This window comes from Aythya fuligula, chromosome 2, assembly GCF_009819795.1.
Source record: "Aythya fuligula isolate bAytFul2 chromosome 2, bAytFul2.pri, whole genome shotgun sequence".
NCBI classification, from domain to species: Eukaryota; Metazoa; Chordata; class Aves; order Anseriformes; family Anatidae; genus Aythya; species Aythya fuligula.
The window spans coordinates 118,701,669-118,726,508 of NC_045560.1; the positions used below are offsets into that span (position 1 = coordinate 118,701,669).

Below are 24,840 nucleotides of genomic sequence, written 5' to 3' on the forward strand. Positions count from 1 at the left end.
AGTCAGGTACCTTGACTCTTTCCAAAATTAGTGAATACAGCAGCAAAAAGTAAATTCCAGTCTTCCAACCGAGCAAATGTGGAGAGGTAAAACACATATCGGAAGAAGGTGTATGCTTCAGAATGTAATATATATAATATACATACATACACACACACTCAGTAAGTACATCATTCACATAGGGAAAAAAAAACACAAACTGATTACCAAAATTTTTAATTGATAGAATTTTAATGTGAACTTACTTATAAAAATGAAAAAATATTTTAACATTCACCATTACAGTTGAGCAACCTGGCCCTACCGACTATTAGCTATAGGAAGGCATTTAAGGAAATGTTGGTTGTGTCAAACCAAAGGCTAAATTCAGGCATGTATGCTGCTTTGAAAAAAAAAAGAAATAAAAAGAAAAACAACTCATTTGCAGGAAGCTAGATGCTTAGCCTAGTTTTAAAGCTAATTACAAAATCCACTTTCGTACTGGTCCAGATGTCTTGACAATTTCTTCTTCTAACAGAACTGTCAAAAGAAAAGAAACTTTATAAGGTCTTCACACAGCTTATTTCTAAATCCTTGCAAGAAGAAACAGTAATATGACTGTTACATATCCATAGTTAGGATATGGAAATTACTCGTTAAAGCATTTGCTTATATAATACAAACATTCCTTCACTCAAGCATTTTATAGAGACTTCCATAGCTGCCACCTTACAAAGGGTTTTAAGGACAAATGCACTTTTTCTTCGTGATGCCTCAAACAACTTCTAAGCTTCACAAATTATTTAGATATCTCAGAGCACAGATTTGAACTGTATTCAGTAACAAGATGCATAAAAGAAGATGCATAAAAGATTTTTTTAAGCCATAATCTTAATGTATGCTATGCAACGTGGTTCTGCGGAGCTGCAGCCTTCTTAATATAGACTTACAAAATGAAGATGTCTTGCTTCGTATTGCAAGCCTTCACATCTTAAGTACTAAATTTTAAAGGCTTTCATTCCAATAACATATTTTGCCACTTGATTGGACCACTATGGCTCCTGAGAAGGTTTTTGATTTTGTTGTTGTTTGTTTTATAATCCCCATTTCCCAATCTTAAAAAAAAAAAATTAAAGCAAATTATCACTGTCCTACACTTAATCTGACACAGGAATATGGCAGCAGTTCTCTCTTTTTTATCCTCGTTCTTTTTAGAGTAGAAAATACAAGGAAAAAGCAACACAAGGTGTAAAAAGGCCTATTCCACCCATCAAACCCACCCATCAACAGAGATTAAAAACAGTAGGAATATCTTTGGGTGAAGAATGGGAAAACACAGTGACTAACTTGCCACTTTTCTGTATGGCAATGGATAGTACCTAAATGTCACAAGGTCTAAGTCAATATCCTGATTTTTTAGCCACCCCCAGCTAACCACTTGTGTGTTCTCAACACCTTCAGTCAGTTTTCCAACCTAACACTATTTCACAATATCAACATATAATACCATTAATGAATTAAGAAACTACCACAAGTCAATAGAAACTCAGCTGTCATTTACTGTAAAACAGAAAATTAAGCACAGCCTGGCTGTCTACTATCAGATATGCAGAACAGTCTAATAGTCTTACCTTCCATCTGTTTCCACATTCATTACAGACAACAAATGTTGTCATAGGTTCATCAGCACTGCGTGTTTGAACCTTTAGCAAAGGCAAGAGCCAGAGCAGAAAAGGAAAATTAGTACGTTCAACTTTTGTTAGCATGTGTTCAATGCAAAGGTTTAAAATCAAAGTGTAACGTTAAGTAAATACATTTGGATTAAGAACATGAGTTAACTTTTTTTGTACCCATTGAAGACTTTTTGTTTGATTGGACTGCAAAGTGATCATAAACTTACGTTTTAACAGATTTAGAAGCACTAAAATACCTATTTCAACATCAAAACTGTTCATATTCTTCTAGGACAAAAAACTGCAGTAAAGCAGTTCAACTTTACATATATTTACAGATACAAAGGCTTAAAAGTCTCCCGATAAAAACACAGCTTTGTTTAAAGCAACTAACATAAAATACTAAATTATAAACATAGCTGATCCTGTAATCAAAATTACACACCCTGCAGCACTGCTAAGCAGATTAAAGCACTTCTTGTGCATATATTAAAATAGAAAAAGGTTGCAGGAACAACTGTAAATCAGTGCCTAAAATTAGTCAAATGGCAGGTTATATACATGTATTCACTTCCTCTCTTAGAAATAAATGTTTATACATTACAACCAGCAAATTAGTTCTCATCCATATAAAACCAGATTATTAAATGTAATCAGAAGAATTAGCAAAAAAACAGGATTGCAAAGAAACTGGCATTTCAGTCTATATAAATACTCAGCTTAGATTTAAATACAATCTTTAGTAAATTAATAGAAAAAACATTCTTCGTGTAAAAACGTCTAAGTAGATCCAACTGTCTCCATGTATTTCGTAATTTGTTAGTATTTTGTTAAATGTTCATTTTGTAATTAAAACTTTTCTCTGACAATGTTTAGATGTACAGGATTTCAGCTTTGAAGAAGGAAAATGAACAGTCTCAATAGCCACGTACCTGGGTATATGTACAGTTCTTCTTTTTACACTTGCCACATGTAAACAGATCAGTTTGGGTACCTCCTGTTTTAGCCATCTGGTGCTCTCTGATAGCTTCTTTGGTCAGATTTTTGCGCATTTCTTTCAGCTCATCACTTGCCATTTCCTGTTATAGACAAATTGCAGACAGTTTACTAGGGAGTTTTTGTTTTAAAGAAATCATCACTAGCATGCAAACCACACAATTCCAAACGCACATACTATTTCTTATCTAGAATCCATGAATAACTGCTCTATCAAAGGGCAAAGAAATTCTACAAAGTATTGCTTTTACAAAACTTAAGTTGGAATGTTTCAAAGAACACAAGCTACAAAAGGTGTAATATTTTTTTAATGCAGCTGAAGTTCAAACACCTGGAAACATTTATATGCAAACACATTTCTGAAGTTCAGAAGTGTAACAGATACACGGTAGGAGAGGATTTAAAAGGTCTCTTGAGGTAAAGAAAAAGGCCCTCTCCCTAGGTTAGATCTTTGCATAACTATCTCATTGACCTACAGATGATAGTGACTGCAGGAAGAATTTACATATTTGTACAGAGAAATACAACTCTGCCATAATTTACCGCAGGTTAGCAGAAGTCCAAAAATCTTAGTATTTCTCGTTTAACCTTGGAAGTATGCTTCCCAAGCTAAAAACTGTACACCTCATCAAGTATGCACCTCAAAGCTGTTTGCTAAATTGCACATTCCCTTATTACCCTTATTATTGTATACCCTACAAACCCTCTGTTAGATGTACAGTGGACGCATCTCCTGTCATAACAACAAACCTTGTGTCAAGCCTGGATGCCAGGCAGTAACTCACAGAAAAAAAAAAGTCCAAAAATCTGCTACGAAATCAATGCTATCAGGAACACAGGAGGAAAACAGAAAGGAACAGAAGTGTTGCTCCTCACAAAAAGAAAAAAAAAAAGATCATTTTTCAAACAGGCACAGGATCTGGTTTTAGATAAAATGTTTTTCCATCTGAAAAAAGAAAAAAAAGTCGTATGCTAAATTTAATACTTTTCTGTTAGCTTGAGAGCCTGGATTGCCAGAGACCATGTTTCCTTTTCAGAGTGACTTCTACAAAATATGATTCCAAATAAAGGCTCAGACCGGATTTCTTCTTGTGCTGAAGCACGGTCATGGTAGGACAATGTAAACAGTAATGCCTATTACTAATAATTATCTGTCACCTAATAAGAATTGAACTAATACTTGAAGAAATTTGGAACTTTTTTACTCAGGCTTTTCTTCTTCATTCAAGGCATTGTATCTAAAGCATGTAAATATAAATAGATATTAAATTACATCAGTAGCTTATTCCTATTGCAGTCAATAAAGAAACTGCAAGTTTAATGGTTTAATGTATGTCAGAGCAAAGCTCAACAATGCTCTCCTACCACCACACAAATTTTTTGATACTTTTCCCAAGTTCCTGGCAAAACAGATATTAAACCAGTGCCTACACTCAATGGGGGTAGCTCTACTCAAATGGAGATGTCTCATAATACTGCACAAACAAGCCACCTTCTTTAATTAATTGCTTAACAACTTCTTCTAGTAAGTTTTCCTTTACTTTAAGCATTTTGTTGGGTAAGATTATGTAAAAGCAAACTTTGCTTTGCATAAAACTTCACATGTACAGCTAGTTTCAAAATATTAACTGAAGAGCTCATGTTTACTGTTTGCTTTTTTTGTTTGTTTGTAAATCTTGTATTAATGTGGTTTGACTTCAGAAATCATCTTTTTGATAGAACAGGTTATTTTAGCCATTACATTTAAAATCTTAGTCCAAGACATCAGTTAAAACAAAGAATGGGCAATGGATAACATGAAACATATTTTTGTGCATATTTACATACACATGCATGTAGAATAGAAAAACTCAAAATATGCATTTAACTTACTGCTCTTTACAAGTTCCTTTATCAGCATTCATTTGCCCTGGCCTTGATATAAAGCTTTATAAAAAGCTATTCCTTCAGATCAAAACTAGTCATGATTTTCATTACTTGATTATAAATTTAATTTCTTGTCAGTCTCCATAATACTCCTTTATACCTACCTGATTGTGGCCAGTATAAGGAGGGTGGGAAGTAACAGAATCCAATACATACAAGCAGAAGTACAGAACAGAAATCAGATATTAACCATGCTTTTATTTTCCTTTCGTATAACATCTAATTTTTTACTTCAGACTTCCTAGATTTGTTTTGATTCATAAATATAAAGACAGCGAGCATCTGAACAAGAATTTCTATTAAAGTGCTCAAAGTGTTCTTCCAATAGCATAAATTTAATTTGATTCAAAGGGCAATTCTCCTAGCTTCTTTACCCCATCATTTATGTTGTCTTTCTATTTATTGTGAAGAGTTTCCTTCAAAATCATTTCAAGTAATCTGTCAAATTTGAGATAAGCTTTGACTCAACACTGAAAATGCCAAAAGGAGAGGGACTGATTTTTACCAGTGTCATCCCATGCATAGGGGTATAACAGCAGAGGTTAGTATTTGCAAAATAAATGGCAAGACAGACTACCACAGATGGTAGTATTACATATCCAGAAGCATGAATTGGTTAACAGCTTGAAATCACTAGCCAGATATATTTATTTACATCTTCCTGAACTTAAGCTATCACTGATACGTCACGTGGCCTTTCAAAAACTACCCAATATTCTGTGCTTCACAGAACTTGCAAACGACAGCTTACCTGTCCCATGACTCACAGAGAAAATCAGATGTTTAGGAACAATTAACACGGTTAACACTTCCGTTTGCTCTGCACCAATAAAGCCCTGTATAATTCAAACTGTGAAAGCCACAAACAAGCCATAGCCTCTCGAAGTACAAACACCTTATATTAACTGCTTCTGTGGCCAGGACATAAGTCCAATAGGGAAACAGTTCAAGACATATGGTTTACTTACCTCTGCTGTCATTTTGGCAAGCTTGTCAGGAGGTATGTTCCCACATAACACATTTTTCCTTAGGTTTGGATTCTTTGCATCCTTGAGATTTGCTATTCTACTTCGTACCCTATTTTTGTATTTCATATCAGTGTTTTTAAACTCCTGAAAAATTGGTGCTTTGGATTTAAGGAACAAAACATTAGCAAGTAAAACAGAGCGCTAAAGCATATTCTTTTTTGGGGGCAATCTTTTAAAGCCAAGTCCTTCCCCCACCTCCAAACAACAGTTCCTTTCCTGTTCAACAAAGCAGACACTAGTTCACGTCCTGCCAAAGCATAATTGTAATTTAGCACAGTTTGCGAAATGTGAATTTTGTGGTAATAGAATTTTAATCAAAATTCTCAGAAATCAGCTATAAATTTAAGTCCACCCTGAGGATCAATTAACTTCTGTATAAAAAGTAAGAATAAAAATCGTACACATAAAAAAAACTACAGGTTTTAAGGTATGTGGTTTAGGCTGTGGTATTTTTGTAAACACTGAATTTCTGAACTGATGTGTTAAACACAGTTTGCTTGGTTTTGTCCTAGGTTAAATAAAATATTCACTATACAGATAAAATAAACTAATTTTTAAGATTATCAATGTTCTCTTATCCTAAAGCACAACAAAGGATATCTTCTTCAATCTGAGAACCCAGCTCTTCCTCATCAGCACCAATAGCAATGTAATCATCTGAACACAACAAAAAATAAAATATTATTTATTAGCACTCTATGATCTCAGCAGTATTTTATATCACTGAGTGCCCATTCAGAACATCAAAATAGAACAAATTATGAAACAAACACAATGAATTTTCTTTTTGATACAGAAAGTTTCATTTACTAAAAACTTATTATCTTGAAACTTTACTTTGAAGAAAAATAAGTGAAATGAAGAACAATAAAAGATTTTTAAAAAGCTTAATAGCCTTATATCTTTCACACAAAAATTTCTGTCTAGTTGCAAACACAAGTAGTAATAAAAAACACTTTGCTATACAGAAGAAAAAAAAGTCTTCTATTAGGCTCAGAATCTACCCATTTCCAACATGCATCTGTGCAAAAAATAGGTTTTTATAAAAAGAAAATATTCTTTATCAGGTCTTATCAATTCTTTCAGTCCACACAACAAAAGCCACACAATGTTTTGCAAGCATGCAAGAGACTGATTTCATTAGAAACACTTGAATTAAATAACAATATTATAATTAAAAAAAAATGCAGAGCTGTAGAGTCAGAAAACATGCAAATTAGAAGAAGTAAACCATAGCAATCTTGGTAACATTAGGAAAAGAATTCTTGGAAACCTAGATAAAATTCCAAATACATATAATTATGAAAACTAAGATGCTATATGCACATTTCTGGTTACAAATGTTTTTAAAGTCTATGAACTACAGATACAGAGGACCATAAATTCAAGGTCTTTAGTCGGCTTTGATTAGTGTCTGTGTTGTAATTTATGTGAATTAAAAGTAAAGAACAAAAGAGTGAAAAGAGTAAAAAAGATTACTTCAGAAGTCTGCTTACACTGTGTCAGCTTCACCTAAGCTAACAACAGAGAAAGAGGAGGTGGGTCATAAGTTCTGGTAGAAGAGAAGGACCCACAAGAAAGAATTCGGGTCATTCTGAGTAGTCCAACTTTTTATTTGCCAGTTTAAAGACACAGAAGTGTACATGATGGGGAAAAAAAAAACACCACACACACACACAAAAACAACAGTAACAGTCAAGCAATTTACAGAAGCCCATAAGGCATGAAAGCTGAACAATGCAAGAATGCTACTGTGATTGTATCAATGAAACTCCAAGGTTAAATCAAAACAAAAAGGCAGCCTTCAGAAATTGGAACCTGAAGGCTCACAGGACTGGAGTAAGAAAGGCAGTCATGAATAAAGTGCCATTCAGTCACAGATAAGACAAAAAATAGCAGCTTCCATTAAAAGATTCAAATGAGGCATTACAGAGGAAATAACTTCCTGAAAAGAAGGTCCACTCTAGACAAGATATCAGTTGAACAGAAGCTACAAAATGTCCCATATCACCAGCAACAAAAAAGCATTTCAAAACATATCCATACTGCCAAGGCTACCCAGTTTCTTGCAGCTTGGGTGAACTGGCCTACGGGTATTGGGCATAAAGAATACAATAAACAAGGGCAGGAGAAGAACAGAGTGGGAAGGACTGAAATGAAAAAGGAAATAGTTAAACTTGAAAATATGGTCTACAAAGCTCACCTCCCGTTCTGAGAGCTGCAGAGAGCATTTCTCTACATTTCATTCGTACAGAATCTGAAGTGCTTGGAGCTCGGGGAAAAGAACGGATGAAAGAATTTGAGGAAGCACTACCCTCCTCCTTCCTGCTGCTGGAATTGCTACTTGAACTGCTAGAAAAAGGCAAGAAGAAAACTAGTATTACATATTTCTTCCCTTCTTCAGGTGACTTTGTTCTGGGGCAAAACACAGATCTTTTGCTATACCCATTGATGATATTGAAAAAAATAAAAGAGAATACAGGTCACTTTCTAAAAGCTATTTATGGCTCTGGAGGCAATAAAATTTTAAAATGTCTTTAGAATGTTAGCTAGGGTGTTTCACACAAGAGAGACAGCAGGTATTTCATTCCATGATGTGGTAAGTTTCAATTCTCAGTTCTCTACATTAACATGAAACCATTTTTTCCTCATGGAACTTTGCTTTATAAAACAGTGAAGAAATACCATTCTAATGTTCAGTTTGCAGCGAGTGCATTGCATTCACTCTACTTAGCATACTGAAGTGGTACTATAGTGTAAGGCTGCTTTTGCAAACTGTAAAACTGTTTTCAATTCACTTTGGGACAAATGATTAGAAGTTAAATTTCAATTTGAAAATGGCACTTGTAAACAGATTCACTACAAACAGAAACACACAGGAAAACTAGACTTGTTGACACTATTTTGCAAATGCTCATTAGCTCCTCAAGCGTCATTTACATGGGCTCATCTTTCTGACAACATATATTTTGTCTCTACTAAAAAAGGTGTAGAACAAGACTGTTTATTAAACACATAAGCTAACAGACAAAAGTAGTATTCTAAGCCTCTAGCATATGTAATTACTGCAAGGTCGTAACTGAAAGTTGTTTTACAGTTCTCAAAGCTCAGTGCTAAGATTGAGAAAAGAAAGTATCTGACAGATAAAACAGAATAAATAAACAAACAATAACTAGTCTGGCCTTATCTTGGCCTGTGTCTTTTTTTTTTTTTTTTTTTTTTTTTTTTTTTAAATATGCCAGCAGCTCTCTCTAATACGACAAATTTGGGCCACAGTTAAATATATATACACACTGGTTGATTTTGCAGGTTAAAGCCAATTTATATTGAGTGAGATTATTTGTCTTCAAGAACTAAGTACCTTTCTTCTCTTGCTTCAGGGCTGTTTTGTGAGGAAGATGCAGACTCCTTTTTCTTTTCCTCAGAATCTTTATCAGTTGAAGGTCCATCTGGGAATACAAAACATGAGAAATTTTTACTCGATAACTGATTTAAAACAGTGGCAGAGTATCTTTGATGGTTTCTTCTGAATCAATTAGAAATGCTATCAGCTCTCACTCTCTGACTTGACTTTCTCTTGCTGAAACAGCTTTCTACCCTCAACACCCTCACCAACCCAGCAAATGAAATATATGTTAACACTTAGATGCTTCAGGTCAAGACCAATATCTGCTTAAAATGACAGTGAAGACATGATGAAAAGGTAAACTTCTACAATTTATTTTTGCCAATTCTACTGCATGAGATACACAATAACTACTTAAATAGAGACTTCGTTAAGTCTCTGAAGTTCATCTCCCATGTTTTAAATACCAGTTCCCACTAAATGCATTTAATTCTTTTCAACTATATTCACAGTTTCACATTCTGTTCAATTATATTTAAAACACTGAATGAAAGGAACTGTAGGGTAGAAGCTACCTATGGTTGCCAAAAAAATACAGAATACAAAAATACAAAAAGTTTTTGAAGGAGTTTTACAGACGTGCACACAGTATTTTCTGTGATAGCTCTTGGAATATTGTTTAGAAAGATTTAAAGTTGCCTTTCCCCCACACAGGATGTATTTAATGATGATAACATCACAGAAAATAAGAACGGTCTTTTATTAAAAAGGGCAATCACAACACTGATCTGCAGCCTCGTGAACACCTTTTTACTGTAAAGGGCAATTCAGAGTGGCTAAATCAAGCTCCAGCTTTGACTTGCTTTCAGAAAGGTTGACTCTCTCCACTAGGTAGAGAGAAAGATTCGTGTCACCCACCTAAAGCTAGATTTTGTTAATTCCCCTCTGAGCCCTCATAAATCTGGCATTATACATCTGACTCTATAGACTGTTAATATTTTGATTACAAATATATTTAAAAAGAACTAAAACCAGATCAAAATAGGGAAATTTGATAAGGCTTAGTCATTCCTGTCAAGATACCCCAAACCAGGTATCTACACCTTTGCTTAAGCATCTAAAAGTATCCTAATTTCCAAAAGAACCCCATCTCCATATGTCTCGTGGGAGCTTAGTGGTATAGATCACAGATTCAGGTCTCTTATTCGAGCACTTAAAGCACACATCTAATATTCTGTCTCCAGCTGCCTCAAAAAATAGATGCCTACAAAACAGTATGGGAACCAGGCTAATACACAAAATACTTCTCCAGAATATTCCCCCAGACTTCAAGAACTTAAAACTTTAAAGATTTCCTCACTAAAATTCACTAAGCAAATGAGGCTATAAGCTGAACAGATCACAGACGTTTTCTGCTATGACACCCAAGGTGCACAGAGAAAGGAAACAAAACCCATTTTACCATGCATATTGACATGACTACTCTCTATGGCAACAAACAATACCTAATTTAAAAAATATTCTCTATAAGCATGCTGCCTCATTTACCCTCATCTTAAGTACATGATCATTTTTGTCAGAGGTTTTAAGACAAACTGACAGATCAGCAGGTACCCTGGGCTACGCATTTCCCCCAAGCCTCAGGACACAAAGTATTAGAACAAGTCCAGAGGAGGACCACAAAGATGAGGCTGGAGCACCTCTCCTACAAGGACAGGCTGAGAGAGCTTGGGCTGTTCAGCCTGGAGAAGAGCAGGCTTCAGGAAGACCTTACAGCAGCCTTCCAGTACCTAGAGGTGGCCTAAAGGAAAGCTAGGGAAGGACTCTGTGTCAGGGAGCGTAGGGACAGGGCAAGGGGGAATGGCTTTAAACTGAAAAAAGCGGAGATTTAGATCAGATGTTAGGAAGAAATTCTTCACTCAGAGGGTGGTGAGGCCCTGGCACAGGCTGCCCAGAGAAGCTGTGGATGCCCCATCCCTGGAGGTGTTCAAGGCCAGGCTGGATGGGGCTTTGGGCAACCTGGTGTGGTGGGAGGTGTCCCTGCCCATGGCAGGGGGGTTGGAACCAGGTGATCCTTAAGGACCCTTCCAACCCAAACTATGCTATGGTTCTATGATTGGTGAACATTAGCCCTGATTGCTTCTTTCATTTATGAAGGGCAGAGTATATGTGAGGCAGAGGGTTAAAGTAAGAGGTAAAAACATGGCTCTTTCTACAACTGCAGACCAGTCTAACCAAGTATGTCTCAAACCAACATCAAACTCCACCAGCCAAGACACCTGGATGATCTTCAACAAATATGTATTCAAAACTACACTATCTTTAATCTCTTAGAGAAGAGTTTACACAGATTTCACAGATATCTTTTATTAGAAATCTTTTCTTCGTTTCTGTTTAGTCCAGCTTCAGTAATCTGAAAATGAAGTTAACAATATTCTCTGCTTAGTAGAAATACTCTAAGCCATTCACTTTTATCTATTGGGAAGTACCAAGGACAGGGGATTCAGTGTCAAGCAGCATTTATTCTTAAACTCACACATGAGCAAGGACACTTTATTTTATTAAATATTGTACTGACAAAAGAATAGTATGCAATTAACAGCTTGCTAGACAGCATTTCAACTATCCTTTGGGGAGAGGACAAAAAAAGTTAACCTTGAGAGACTGAAGTCTCTTCTAATTAACTTATTTTACATTCAGTGGTCAGACTCAAGAGCAAAGGGAAAATGACAGCTAATGGAAACTACAGACAACCACAGAAATTCTAACAAAGAAAGAGGGAAAAACAGCCTTTCTGTGTAAGACATTTAAAAATTCAAATGAGAACATGATTCACGTCAGGAAATCTATAGAAGCAGAAAAATATTAAAAATATTTAGAGAATTTCAATTATAATTCTAGGTCACTTTAAAGAGGCAAGATTATTTCTTAAACCATTCAGCTATTAAAACTTACCCAAATTTCATTTTTAATTTTTAATTTTTTTTCAGAAACAAACTGAAATCGTCATCACTTTTAAGAACGAAAAGCATAATTTCAGTTTTAGCTACTGCAGCTTCAGAAGGCCATAAAAAAAAAGTCTTTTTTTTTTTCCTTGTTTAAATAACGTGAAGTAATTTATACTAACGCCTAGTTAACAGGAGGTTAGAGTGAATGGGACTCCAGTCTACAAGAAGTGAAGGAAGAAGGACCTAGGGAATAACAGGTCTGTCAGTCTGACCTTGGTACCAGGGAAGGTCATGGAGCAGACCACCTTGTATGTCCTTACACAGCACATATGGGACAACTGTGCCCAGTGATCAGATGCAGCCAGCATGAGTTTATGAAAGGCTGGTCCTGCTTGACTAACCTGATCTCCTATGACAAAATGACCTTCTTAGCAGATGAGGGCAAGGCTGTAGATGTTATTTATCTGAATTTCAGTAAAGTATTTGACAGCATCCCACAGTATTCTGTGAGAAACTGGCTGCTCACGGCTTGGACAGGTGTACCCTGGTACCCAGGTGTGCTGACTGAAGAACTGCCTGGATGGCCAGGCTCAAAGAGTCACAGTGAATGAAGTTCAACCCAGATGGTGGCTGGTCACCAGTGGTACCCCCCAGGGCTGGCTTTGTTCAACATTTTTACCTGGATGAGTACACCCTCTGCAAGTCTGCACATTTTAATCTGGATGAGTGCACCCTCTGCAAGTCTGCAGACAACAGCAAGTTTGGCAGAATTGCTTGAGGGTAGGAAGGCTGTTGATAGGGACTGGCCACATCCAATTACACTAGATTCAAAAAGGCTGATTGCCAGGTCCTGCACCTGGGTCATAACCCCATGTGGTGGTATAGGCCTGGGGAAGAGTGGCTGGAAAGCTGCCTGGCAGAACGGGACCCGGGGATGCTGGTCTACAGCCAGCAGTGGTGGCCATGAAGGCCAGTGGCATCCTGGTTTGCATCAGAAATAGTATGGGCAGCAGGACAAGGGAAGTGATTGTCCCCTTGTACATGGCACCAGTGAGATTGTACCTTGAATACTGTGCTCAGTTCTGGGCCCCTCACTAAAGGAAGGATATGGGGTTGCCCGAGCATGCACAACAAAGTTGGTGAGGGGACTAGAAACAATAGTTATGAGGAGCTGCTGAGGGAACTGGAGAAGAAGAGGCTGAGGGGAGACCTCATCACTCTCTACAACTACCTGGAAGAAGGCTGCAGCGAGGCAAGTGTTGGACTCTCTTCTCATGCGAACAGTGATAGGACATAAGAAAATGGCCTCAAGTTACGCCAGGGAGGTTTAGATTGGGTATTAGGGAGAATTTCATGGAGAGGGCAGTCAAGCTTTGGAACAGGCTGCCCAGGGAAGCAGTGGAGTCCCCACTCCTGGAGGTGTGTGAGAGATATGTAGACGTGGCACTGCAGAACGATGTTTAGCGATGGGACTTGATGACCTTGAAGGTCTTCTCCAACCTAAACGATTCTATAGCTCATACCTGATATGTAAATTAAGAGATGTTCTAAAACTATTTTTGCACTTGATATCCTATAAAGACACATACTATTCTTACCTTTAGTAAACACTATTCTTGAACATTCTTAGATTGTCATTTAGGAACTTGTTTTGTCAATAACAGTTTTTCAAATACAATCAGTACGTTTTTAGATGCTCTTGAACAACTTTACCTAATGACAGCAGTAACATACCTGTAAGATAGTCCTAGACTGTACCAGCTTGTTCCAGCAGAATCAAAACCAGATTTGAAATAATAGAAGATAGTATGCACAAATTCCATTGAGCAATACACTTCTGTGTAGTCTGGCTGGCATTATCTTAAAAACATTAAGCACTTATTAAGTATGACTAAGCAATTTTGTTCTAAGATATATATATATATATTGAAACAGGTATTTCAAAATGTTCTTGGACCCATTTTTAGTTTTTTGGTATGTGTTTTGTTTTGTTGTTTGTTTTTTTTTGTTGTTGTTTTTTTTTTTTCCTGGAAATATATGATCAGACTTGTGGTTACTGACAAGATTATTGTCCAATCATTCTGCAATTTCAGTCCAGATCACAAGCTTACTGAAGTTAAATTTACTCAGTTAAAGGTCTGGACTTTATTTTTTTACTGTATACTCTTAGAGTTCAGTGAATAATTATTTGTGATAGAGGATGTTAAATTCCTTAGAGATTTTTTTAATGAGGATAACTTCATAAAAACCCTTATAACTTGAGTGGATACAACATAGGCATCTGTATAACATACTCTGCATACTCAACTACTTGGCAAAACAATAACTACTTGCAAATTCTATGGTATGACTTAACAGTATTTCATTCTGAGAACTGAATTTGCTTCTTCATCTAAATTGTGACCAACTAGTCTGTGTGGTTTAACGTTTTTATAACAACATCTGAAAGCAATCTTTCACTGTAGTTCATGCAGTGACTCACTTCAGACAATGCCTGTGAGCCCTCTGCTGGGCAGCTTCTGACCCTGCTGAAAAAACATTTGTAACCTGCCATGGTTTCAGGCGAGCCATAAATATCTCTTAACACTCTGGTGATTCACAACCTTATTTTGATTTCTTCTCTGTTCCCCATGCATCCTTAAAACACAAGTTCCAAAAGCATTCAAACTTAGGTAGCACATGCACCCTGAACAGTCAAAGATTCTTTCCTAAATTCAAAATGTCATTTATAAAAATAACTCACAAAGACTTCAGATCTCTGAGTACAATGCTTGGTACGATTAACAGCTGTCCGCTTCTGTTGCCATCTTTGATCCATACCATTTTACATGCACTATAAACAGCACAATCGAAAATGATTTCTCAAGCAGCTCAACATATGGTATTTCGTATTCTTCTGAGAAAGTCAAAACTAATGATAAAACAGAATAAGAGCACTTTGTAAGATTCCCACCCATGCTTCATGCAGCCCAGATACCCTATCTTCCAGAGTTATGACACTAAGTTCTAATGAACACTGAGCAGTGAAATAAGAAGTGAAACATTTAACCTACTGTGCTTTCTTATATGGTCTACACAGGAGAATTTAACTACATCAGTTTTTTAATATAAGCAGTGTTGTATTTTCAAAATTTGTTTGATTTTATATAATAAATGCACAATCACAACTGTAGCAAACCTAGCACCGTAGTGTACATAGAGCAATATCTGCCCCCGTAACAAAAGTTAGAGAATAAACAAAGGTCACATACCCTCTGCCCCAAGAACATATTCACTTCTGACTGTTGTCAAATATTTGCTATTTACATTCCAGTTCCTCATATTGTTTCCGTTACTGAAAGGGTTGTGAGGCATTGGAACAGGCTGCCCAGGGAAGTGGTGGAGTCACCATCCCTGAAAGTCTTTAAAAGGCGTTTAGATGTAGAGCTTAGGGATATGGTTTAGTGGGGACTGTTAGTGTTAGGTCAGAGGTTGGACTCGGTGATCTTGAGGTCTCTTCCAACCTAGAAATTTTGTGATTCTGTGATATTTGACATCACCTGATGAAAGCAGTCTTACAGTAGATTTCACAATTGTCTTAATCTGAATGTAGCAACCATCAAAAGCAGCAATCCCACCTTTCCCCAGCTGCATGTTACTGCCCCGATCCCTGTGCAGGAATCGGGAACTGTAAAAGGGCCGGATCAAGAATCTGACACAGCTGAGATGTAATCCAGAAGAACAAGACGTTTAGTTTACAACTGGTCAGTTCCCAACTCTGACCTTCTGGATAGCCACTTGAGCACTAGTCTTAGCACAGGAAGGAGCAAGAAGGCACCTCTGCAAAAGAGAGGTCAAGACCACCTCTTTCAGCAGCAGCCTACACTCAGATTGACCTACCGTCATCAGAGTCCTATTCCAGACTTCTATAGCAAGACCAGCTTCAGAGGTGGAGGAATAATAATTCCTGTGTTTCACAATGTTTAAACAGTTACATATCAGTCAGCTATAGTAACAATATATTAAAACAAATTTGACTGACTGAAATTATGTTTAAAATAATGAAACAGAAACCTTTTTCTACTGTCTTAACACATGAATTGCAATTCCTTTGCTCGAAGGACAGTGACACCCAGAATGCTTAGCCAGTGCAAAATGCAGTATCTGGGAGAATTCCCAAAAGTTAAGAATTCTGTGGAAAACATTTCTTCTGCTTTGTTGCCTAAAATAAGTTGCACTATCAGAAATCTTTAAAAAAGAAAACAGTAACAGAGCCTTTCTTTTCTTTTTTGAATCATTTATTACATATTCCTTACTTACATGAATAACTTGAGAGCTAGGTCCCCTCAGTCCAGCTGCTGCTTTCAAGTATTTAGAGGAGGTCAAGTTAATATGCAAGTCTATTGCTGCTTTTACATATCTTACCATTTTTATGCATCAGACAGTTGGACTTCAATCAAGATATAAGTGGAAATTTAATCAGAAGTACATGATTTCTAATTTTTACTGGTGACTTCTGATCAGATCCTTTATGAAGTGTGCATTTAATTTATAGTAAAAGTCAGCATGATTTTAAAAGTATTTTGGTAATACTCAATATGCTGGTAAAATTTAATTACTACTACTAGCCTAACGAGTGTTATCTAACATTTTAAAGATACGTTAAAAAATATCTGTGGTATAGAAGTTGTGGCTTCTTATTAGGGTATGTAAGTTGTAGAAGATTAGTTAACACTACATAAACTGTCACCATTTGTCCATATTTACATGCATATACTGACAAAGGGATATAAAGTCATTTTTACCACATTTACAAAAGGAATAATAAAGTATTTAATAAAATACTTCGTAATTGCCAAAATGAGGCTGACAAATGAGACTAACGGAGTTGACAAAATGAGGCTGACTGAGGCTACCCCTAAAATGGCAGCCAGGTATATAGCATATTTTTCTAGACAGAACATTGAATATTTAAATCAGGAGAAAATAAAACCTGTTTCCTGTTTCAAAATTTTAAGCTTCCTAAAGCTTAAAATGGAATCCAAAGAAATTAAATTGAGTTCAACCCAGTGTTATTAGCAAAAATAGCTCAAAGATACTGCTTCAGATTAGAGTCTTTTCAAACACATTAGAATTAAGTGCTACAAGGCATCCTTGAATAACCATCTATTAACAAAAAGGTTTTAATAACTGTATTCATTGCTGTAATGGAAATTAAACAAAAAGTATTAACTCATTAATCAGTAAGTTATTTAAAACTATTAAGGTTTTAGAGAAATATGTACCATCGGTAAGTTATAACAGAATTTTAAAGGTGTTGTTTTTTAAACTGTTTTTTCTCTTCACATGTCACTTTATATCCAAACTTCAAAGTCTCTACACTTTCATATGAGTTTTGCACAAACTCTTCCGAGTATCTGTTATATTTGACAAAGGAAATAGTCAAGAAAAGGTTCGTTAGTTTTTAGTACTGCAGCACAGTCACTCTAGCTCAACAGCAGGCAATGAGACTTCAGAAATGAGTCATGTTGCAGAAGTTGGTTTCCTACTGTTTGTCAGCCCTAATCAAAGTATATTAACTTTGTTTCTGAATACATTTTCACAGTAATGCACCGGTGATAGTCAAAGAGATTAAAAAAACCCACTACCTTCAGACAAATAGTTTCAATACTTAAGTAGAAGCACAAGTATATCTGAAGCAAGGAAGTGGAAGGATTTGCATCAAATCTGCATATAGCTGAAACATTAAAACAACAAGTAAAAAAAAATAAATAAAAGTTTGTGTCACCTTACCTAACAATTTCTTCCAAGACTTGATCAGAGATTTTGCTAAAGATGTAACTTCTTCATCTGTGCTTTGCTTGCGTATTGCATTCACTGACATTCCGATTCTGGTAGACTGCAACAGAAATAAAAACATACACTATGAAATGTGACATTAAGATAATTAAACAAATATAAATTTCTATGAAGTTGTATTTGGACAACCGTTTTTTTTTTAATAAACTTTTTTTGTTTGTTTTTAAGAATATTAGGATGAAATGCTGCAAACCTTTACAGAACTTCTACATTTTACAGTGAAGCACAACAGTAACATTTGTATACATCACGGAAGTTTGGGGGTGAAGAGGAGTCATCAGAAGATTCCTGTTCCCGAATCATTAAAAAACAAACAAACAAACAAAAAAAAAAACTCTACAGAACTACTTACCTAAACTAAGTATGGCATTCAAGCCATCTAAGAAAGTGAAAACCTTATATAAATTTTAATATTATAAAAATATTTTAGCAAAGGTTCTAAACTCAACATCTTATTTTTCTTTGAAGCAATGACTGTATTTATATTTTGGCATGAGCAGAAGGTTGCTAACTGCTTCAGCAACTTCATATTCTTAGAATTCCCATTTACTGGCTATGGAAGAAGCTGTAGTATTAGTTGGGAGTGGCCATGTTTTAGGTTCCTAGCAATTTTAGCAATATTGAGATTCCTTAAAACCTTAAGCACAGAGGTTTCTGCTTTTAGGTAGAAACAGTAAGAACTGCCCACACTTCTGAAAATGCCACGCTGGTGACAGGCTTTAAAACTTCGGCACTACTGCCACCTACAGGGTGAAGATGAGATTTATTTACAATCCATTCCTTCTAACAATTAGAATTTTTTCCTTTTAAGAGCTATGATTTGTGTCCTCGTGAACATTACATTTAGATTAACAGCAAAAGAAGCTTCACTTCAGAGTATTTTCAGCTAACATGTTAATATAACAGAGTATTTCCACATTTTTAGTTTTGGGAAAGGAATAAAGCATTTAACAAGACAAATAAGCATTTTGCTACGATTTTGTATTTTGATTGATGAGTAAATTTTTAGATTGTTCTTAAGATGCTCAGCTTTGCTGCATTTACTATTTGGCAGACTCGTTAAATATAATTTATTCTATGTACTTTTGAAATGGTTTGTCATAGACGTCTTATCCTTTAAAGGAAAACTTAAATCTTTGTGTTACACTAAAAATGGAAATGATTTGTTCCTGTAAATTACTCCTTACAGCCCACACAAAACACTTCTTTGTGCTCCACGGATGTGCTAAGTGATTGGAAATGTACTGAAATATTCAGCAGCTAAGGAAGCACATCAAAATCTCAGGTCTGAACATGAGTGCTAAGCATATTTTAGACTAAAGAAAACAGATGGCTACTCACTTGTATAAAAGATTTTTTCAGGATGGACTCTGCACACTCAGACTAACAGAAAACACCAACTAGATGCAGCAGCTCTTCCTCTTGCTTTCACTTTTCCCCTTCTGTGGTTGAGCACTGAGGACAAGCCAAGGACTTCACTTACGGGCTGGCACTTTGCATTTTTTCCTCTACTTTTGACTGCATGCTCTTTTCATGATATGCTTTAGCCATCAGCAATTACATCACACAAAGGCCTGACCAGAGCAGTACTGACCAACTGCCTTGGCATGTTAAATATATACTCTGGTCATTATGTTCAGACAATAAAAATAACATACATTTGGAAATCCATAAAGTACTTGTCATATCTGAATGAGAAAAAAATGTACCTAAAAAAAAAAAAAAAAAAAAAAAAAAAAAAAAAAAAAAACTGATAACTGGGTATAACTATGGCCTACTTTTATCAGAAATGGGAAAGGACACCAACCTACATTTTTACTTAATGTAGAAAATCTCAAGTAAAACTCAAATTTAATTATTTTTTTTTCTCTGATCACGAGCAGAACCTATGCTGGTAACTGTCTAAACTCTCAGTTTTCTTGAAGTAGTATGTAAACTCACTTCATTTATTTTCAACACATGATGCGACCTCACTTAAAAAGACAGGAAGGTATGATCTTCCTACCTATTTGCCTGAAAACTGACACAGGTAGTCACAAGAGGTTATTGTTGTATTCTCCAAATGACCACGCTTCAACTACAAATCGGCTGTCAGCATTTGAAATTCCTCAGTTTTCCAAGGAACTGTTACTGTGAGAGCCATTTTAAGTGGAAGATTGGTACTTCTGTCCAGTCCAATTTAACCTGTGAAACTGAATCATCTCTGTGCCAGTTTATAAACATGCAGGTCTCTGTATGGATCATTCTTCTTCACTCCAAATTCCGAAGCACTCCTCTTTTGCTTTTCTTTAAGAGGCTCAGACTTCCATAAACATCTGTTTTCACCTCCAAAGCATTCAAGCTGTAGGCCAAACAGCCTACACAAGTCACCACAAGTAACCTATACGTGAACCCGAAACAAAGCATACAGTGGCAGCCAAAATGAAAGGAAGAAAGGCAACCACTGAGGCAAGCACTGGTGGTACCAACTTTAAATTGTATGAAAGTAATAGGACAGAGAATCTGTGAGCACTTGGACGAAAAGAAAGCCAAATTCAGTCCTAGAGAATAACTACCAACAACCTCCCAGGTCTCCACAACTTGCCAGTGGACTGGCGAGTCATTAACAAGGACCATAGATCATGGCTTACTTCTGCACAGGGGTGTGCGCATGTGTGCATGCGATTTCCAGTAAAACCTGTTGGTTAAAATAAAGGCTGTCTCTCTTTAGCTGCAGCACTACCCACAATTAGCATCAGAGAAACGACGTCTTTAATATTGTGCAGCTGCTAAACAGATTTGTAATTCTAATCCCCACATAAATCACGTGCTACAAAGGCTACAGGCTCCTTGCATAGCTCAGCTCAACAGCTGTTAAGGAAGCACATTGCCTTGCTCACACATAACTTGTTAGATATGACAGATTAGTGGATGTAATCCCTTCGTTTTCCTGTGGCAGAAGTCAGGTAAGAAAGGCCAATGACACAAGCACAAACCAAAATTACTGCCATGTACCTTCCTATTCCTTGCACTTGTAAATTGTCAGAGGATCTCCCCGGTTCAGACTGAACTGCCAGTCATGTCACAAGAGGAATTGTCACTCCTTTTATTACAAAGGAATAATGAAACTATCACATCAGTCTGCAGTGAATTTCTCAGAGTAGTCCATTTTTGAGCAGTTTTCAAAATGGGCATCAAAGTATGATTTTCATACTTTCTTGTGCTTCATCAGTCCAAACATAGCAACAGATATCTCAACCTACTTAGAGGAATTTAGAACTCCCACTTTCTCACCATCATTCTCCTTAACATCAGCACACTAATGACCCACCATTTCAACTGGTGCTCCAAGTCCTCCACTGTTTAAGCAATTTTGGGAGACCAACAAAGAAACATAGAACGGATGTTACATATTGATAAAACTCTCAACAAAAATAATATAAATTTGAGTTTAAATGAAATCTTACACAGCCAAAAAGCATCTGGGATACAGCAATGGATACTTCAGAAAAACTTCTTAAAGCTACAGTCAGTCTACTAAGCAAGACTAAAATAGCTCATCCCTTTAGACTTACTACTAGACTTACAGAGAAATCTTCTTTAAAAACTCATATGGTGCTCCTCAATGCAGATTAAAAACAACCTGTCATTAGAAATATTATTCCACTTTAAAAACAGGTACCTGTGATGTGGATGGAAATAAATAAGCTTCTTTCAAAAAGAATAAAAAATAAGACAGGATTAGTATGCAATCTATAGAAATTAAATCAGCATCACACAAGTGCCCCAGAAGAGAGACACTTGAGTTTATACTCATCAAGATTTAAGAGTCCCCTCTGATAATAACACTAGTAAGAAAAGTTTTCATTGCAACTAAAAAAGAATGAGTTATCTGAAGGGATGCAAGACACAGACTCCTGATGGCTCTTGAACAGCAGACATTTATTGCCCTTTTTCACTACTACAAATACTATCCCCGTAGCCCCACGTGCTGTCCAGGCACCCAAATCTGTCATACAATTGATGTTTGTATGATGCAAAATAAAAAAAGTATCAAATTAAGTTCTAGAGTGACCGGACTTATGTATATCCCTACGTATAATTGGTTAGAGACCCTCAGACAGGTGCCTTGAGCCGGTCAGCAATTAGCCACTGCCCCAGAGCTGTTAAAGCTCATCTTTAACACTGTAGCCAATTTATTTTATCTCAACCTTGCTCAAGCTTTTGTTTCTACCACTTGTTTCCTCACTATCTCTAATTCAGGGACGTGTGAAACAGCATGGAGCCACCTGCTAATTCCTTTACCAGTTATCTACTTGTACATTCGTCAGATCCTTCAGGTTAAAGGGTAAATAAAGATAGCTCTGCTGTTCTGTGTCAAACTACTCCTGGTCTCATTCATCATACCAAGCACATGAGATTTGCAAAGCAGTATTTACATACATAAAGAATTTATGGAGCACTTACACAGGGATTTTTCATTCCAAAGGGGAAATATATACATATAAATATATATATTACACGAATAGTATTAATAAGATTTACACAAAGAAACTAAAAAAAAAAATAGGGTTGGAGAAGGTGTTCTGTTTCTTTGTTTTAGGAACAAGGTTGGACATAGGGAAAAAAGTTGCAGAGTTGTATCAGCCATGCTCATTCATGCATAAAGGTGAAACTTTCAAATTCCTATTTTTTGTGGCAAATGGTTTTATTGATAATGTAACCAAAATAAATATATTTTACAAATATATAGGAAAGACTGATGCTGCTACAGATACTTTTATCTTTGTAGCCAATTCTTTATCTGCGGCCATTGTCACTTAGCAAAATGATACTTTTTAGTCTTTTAGAATTTAAGTGACTACCACAGCAAAAATCAGGTCTTCCACTTAGCCATATTTGCAAATTTTCATAGAGATTGGTAATACCCAGTTAATTTGAAACAGAAGTTAAACACTGCAGAACTACATGACAAACTTTGAAATTTGACATGTAAATGAAGTTCATTGACTTATTTTTTTGAAAAGTTTACAAAAGTAATATACTATGTTAGAGATGTAGAGATAAGCAAAATGAGAGTGTACGCCTGCAAGTGTGAGACAGCACCACACCTGCATAGAGGAGCAAAACCGGTACTGTAATTACCTTTATAACTACACTACTCAGAGTTAGATGGATAAAAAAGGAAATGATCAAATACAACCTACCTGAAGGTATGAACTACTGTTCTCTTCACTTAAAATCCAGCTACAGAACAAACTAGGTAAAAAGGAGGAGCTCTAATCAGGTGCATTCTCCCTTACAGAGAGGGAAATGCATCACATTTCTGGTAATAAGAATCTACAAATGTAAGTAAAGCAAATCTATAAGCAGTACTTTTCCTTTGTCTGTAACTACATTCATTATTTTTAACTCAAAAGATGACCTTTAAGAGTGGAAGCTAAGTCTTAAATGCCCTGAATCAGGGTGAAATCAGACTACTTATCCAAAATAACAGATTCTTCAAGTGCTTTCTCCACGGGAATCTATTTTAATTAGCGCAACCTTCCAGATTTGCTGGCCTCACCTTCGTTATTACGGGGTTAATTTTTGCAGCATAACAATAAAAAGTCATACCTGTAATAATTCAAGAGTCATGGGAATATTCTTAAGCTCCTTTAATAAATCAAGAGCTCCAGCCTGCAAAAAGGAAAAAGAAACAGTCAATTTAGTAGCAATGAGGTATTTTAAAAATAGTATCAACAACATACTCTTATGTGCCTTAAAGGTCCCAGACTGGATTCAAACCATCAGTTCCCAATTTATCCATGGAACAATTCTGGGCCAAGGAATGTTCTGCTTCACAAACTAAAAATTAACTCAGATTTCAAAGTATTCACCGAAAGACTAGGGACGTTTCATCCCATATAATTCAAATGCCAGTCAGAGCATCCTGTAAATTGCCACTTAACCAACACACACCCTCAACAACAGGCATCCACAGGCACATTTTGCTGAACAGCATCAGAAACAAACCAGACAACAATTGGTAATCTACAACAAGCTCACCTGCTGTTTTAGACAAGAATTTGAGTTGGGAAGCTCTGTACAGCCCGTCAATAATGCAGCTCATTATAACTCACTTTCTTAACTGTATTTATAGTGATGTGGTAAAGACATAAAATTACGCTGGTTTAAAAATGACAATCTGATTACGCTATTTGACTAGACACAGGTTTACTGTCCCCCATAGAAATGACAACTGTGCATGCATGTCTGCTAACTAATGCCCCAATTAAAAAGAAAAAAAGTTGAGCAAGTCTTGCTTTCAAGTCTTATTTTCAACTACTGACCTTAAATATGAATTCAATGAAATATACATACTAGACTGCATAGGTTAGTGCAGACAGATAAGAGTATTTAGCCTACACCAGACAGGCCAAGCATCAACTTTTTCCAGACTGGAAGCCAGAGCCCATCCTAATGCACTAGAAACAACTGAGCTAATGCTTTTGTTTATTATACAGCTGCCATGCAGTTTTCTTTATTCCTCTTCCACTGCTAAGATAAGGAAAGGTATAAATTAACATTATGAAAGCACTAGTTTCCTAGATAGATGAGTTCATTTCAGAGATGATACTCTTAGCTGATCTGCTAAATATTGATGACAATCTATATACACAGCTGCTTTAACAATTTGTTCATTTGTGATGCTGGCCTCACTTAGAAGTTTTCATAAATGCAAGCAATAGGCTTCCAAATTTCCTCACTCAGGCAAATCTCTGCACCATCCACTCCTTGCTACACATGCGTTGGCAGAGCACAGCAAACTCCCAAAGGTTAAGAAATGCTTGCTGTTATTCAAGTGCATATGGTTCTGTACCTGTGACCTAAGAACAGCAAGAAGGCAAAGGACTTCTCATATTAGAGGCCACTCTGCCCAGACTAACCCCATTACCTTATTGCCTTTTTTTTTTTTTTAAATAATAAACAAAAATCACTGAGGTTTAGAAACCAACTCCACACAATTTCCATCTTTCCATTCTTTGGAAATCCATCCCTTTCCTTACCTCTCTCTCAGCTCATCCTATTTTATTTACTTCTATATGCATTTTACATATTCACAAAGTATGTATTACAACATGCAT

At 36.2% G+C, this 24,840-nt stretch overlaps 1 protein-coding gene across 2 annotated transcripts in view; it reads right to left on the reverse strand.

The window, feature by feature from the left end:
• Positions 1-403: 403 nt before the first annotated feature.
• The window catches only part of TCEA1 (transcription elongation factor A1), a 28,630-nt gene continuing 4,193 nt past the window's right edge, over positions 404-24,840 (reverse strand). The window contains exons 1-10 of one of the 2 annotated variants that reach the window (XM_032182557.1): positions 23,330-23,393; positions 19,076-19,189; positions 17,669-17,774; positions 8,964-9,051; positions 7,806-7,954; positions 6,203-6,259; positions 5,543-5,697; positions 2,585-2,731; positions 1,611-1,682; positions 404-519 (exon numbers count right to left, since the gene is read on the reverse strand). In XM_032182557.1, coding sequence (XP_032038448.1) covers positions 511-519; positions 1,611-1,682; positions 2,585-2,731; positions 5,543-5,697; positions 6,203-6,259; positions 7,806-7,954; positions 8,964-9,051; positions 17,669-17,759 — 768 coding nt within the window. In that variant the 5' untranslated portion in view covers positions 17,760-17,774; positions 19,076-19,189; positions 23,330-23,393 and the 3' untranslated portion in view covers positions 404-510. Of the gene's footprint in view, positions 520-1,610; positions 1,683-2,584; positions 2,732-5,542; positions 5,698-6,202; positions 6,260-7,805; positions 7,955-8,963; positions 9,052-17,668; positions 17,775-19,075; positions 19,190-23,329; positions 23,394-24,840 lie in introns of those variants that run through there. The other variant, XM_032182556.1, reaches the window with a different exon arrangement.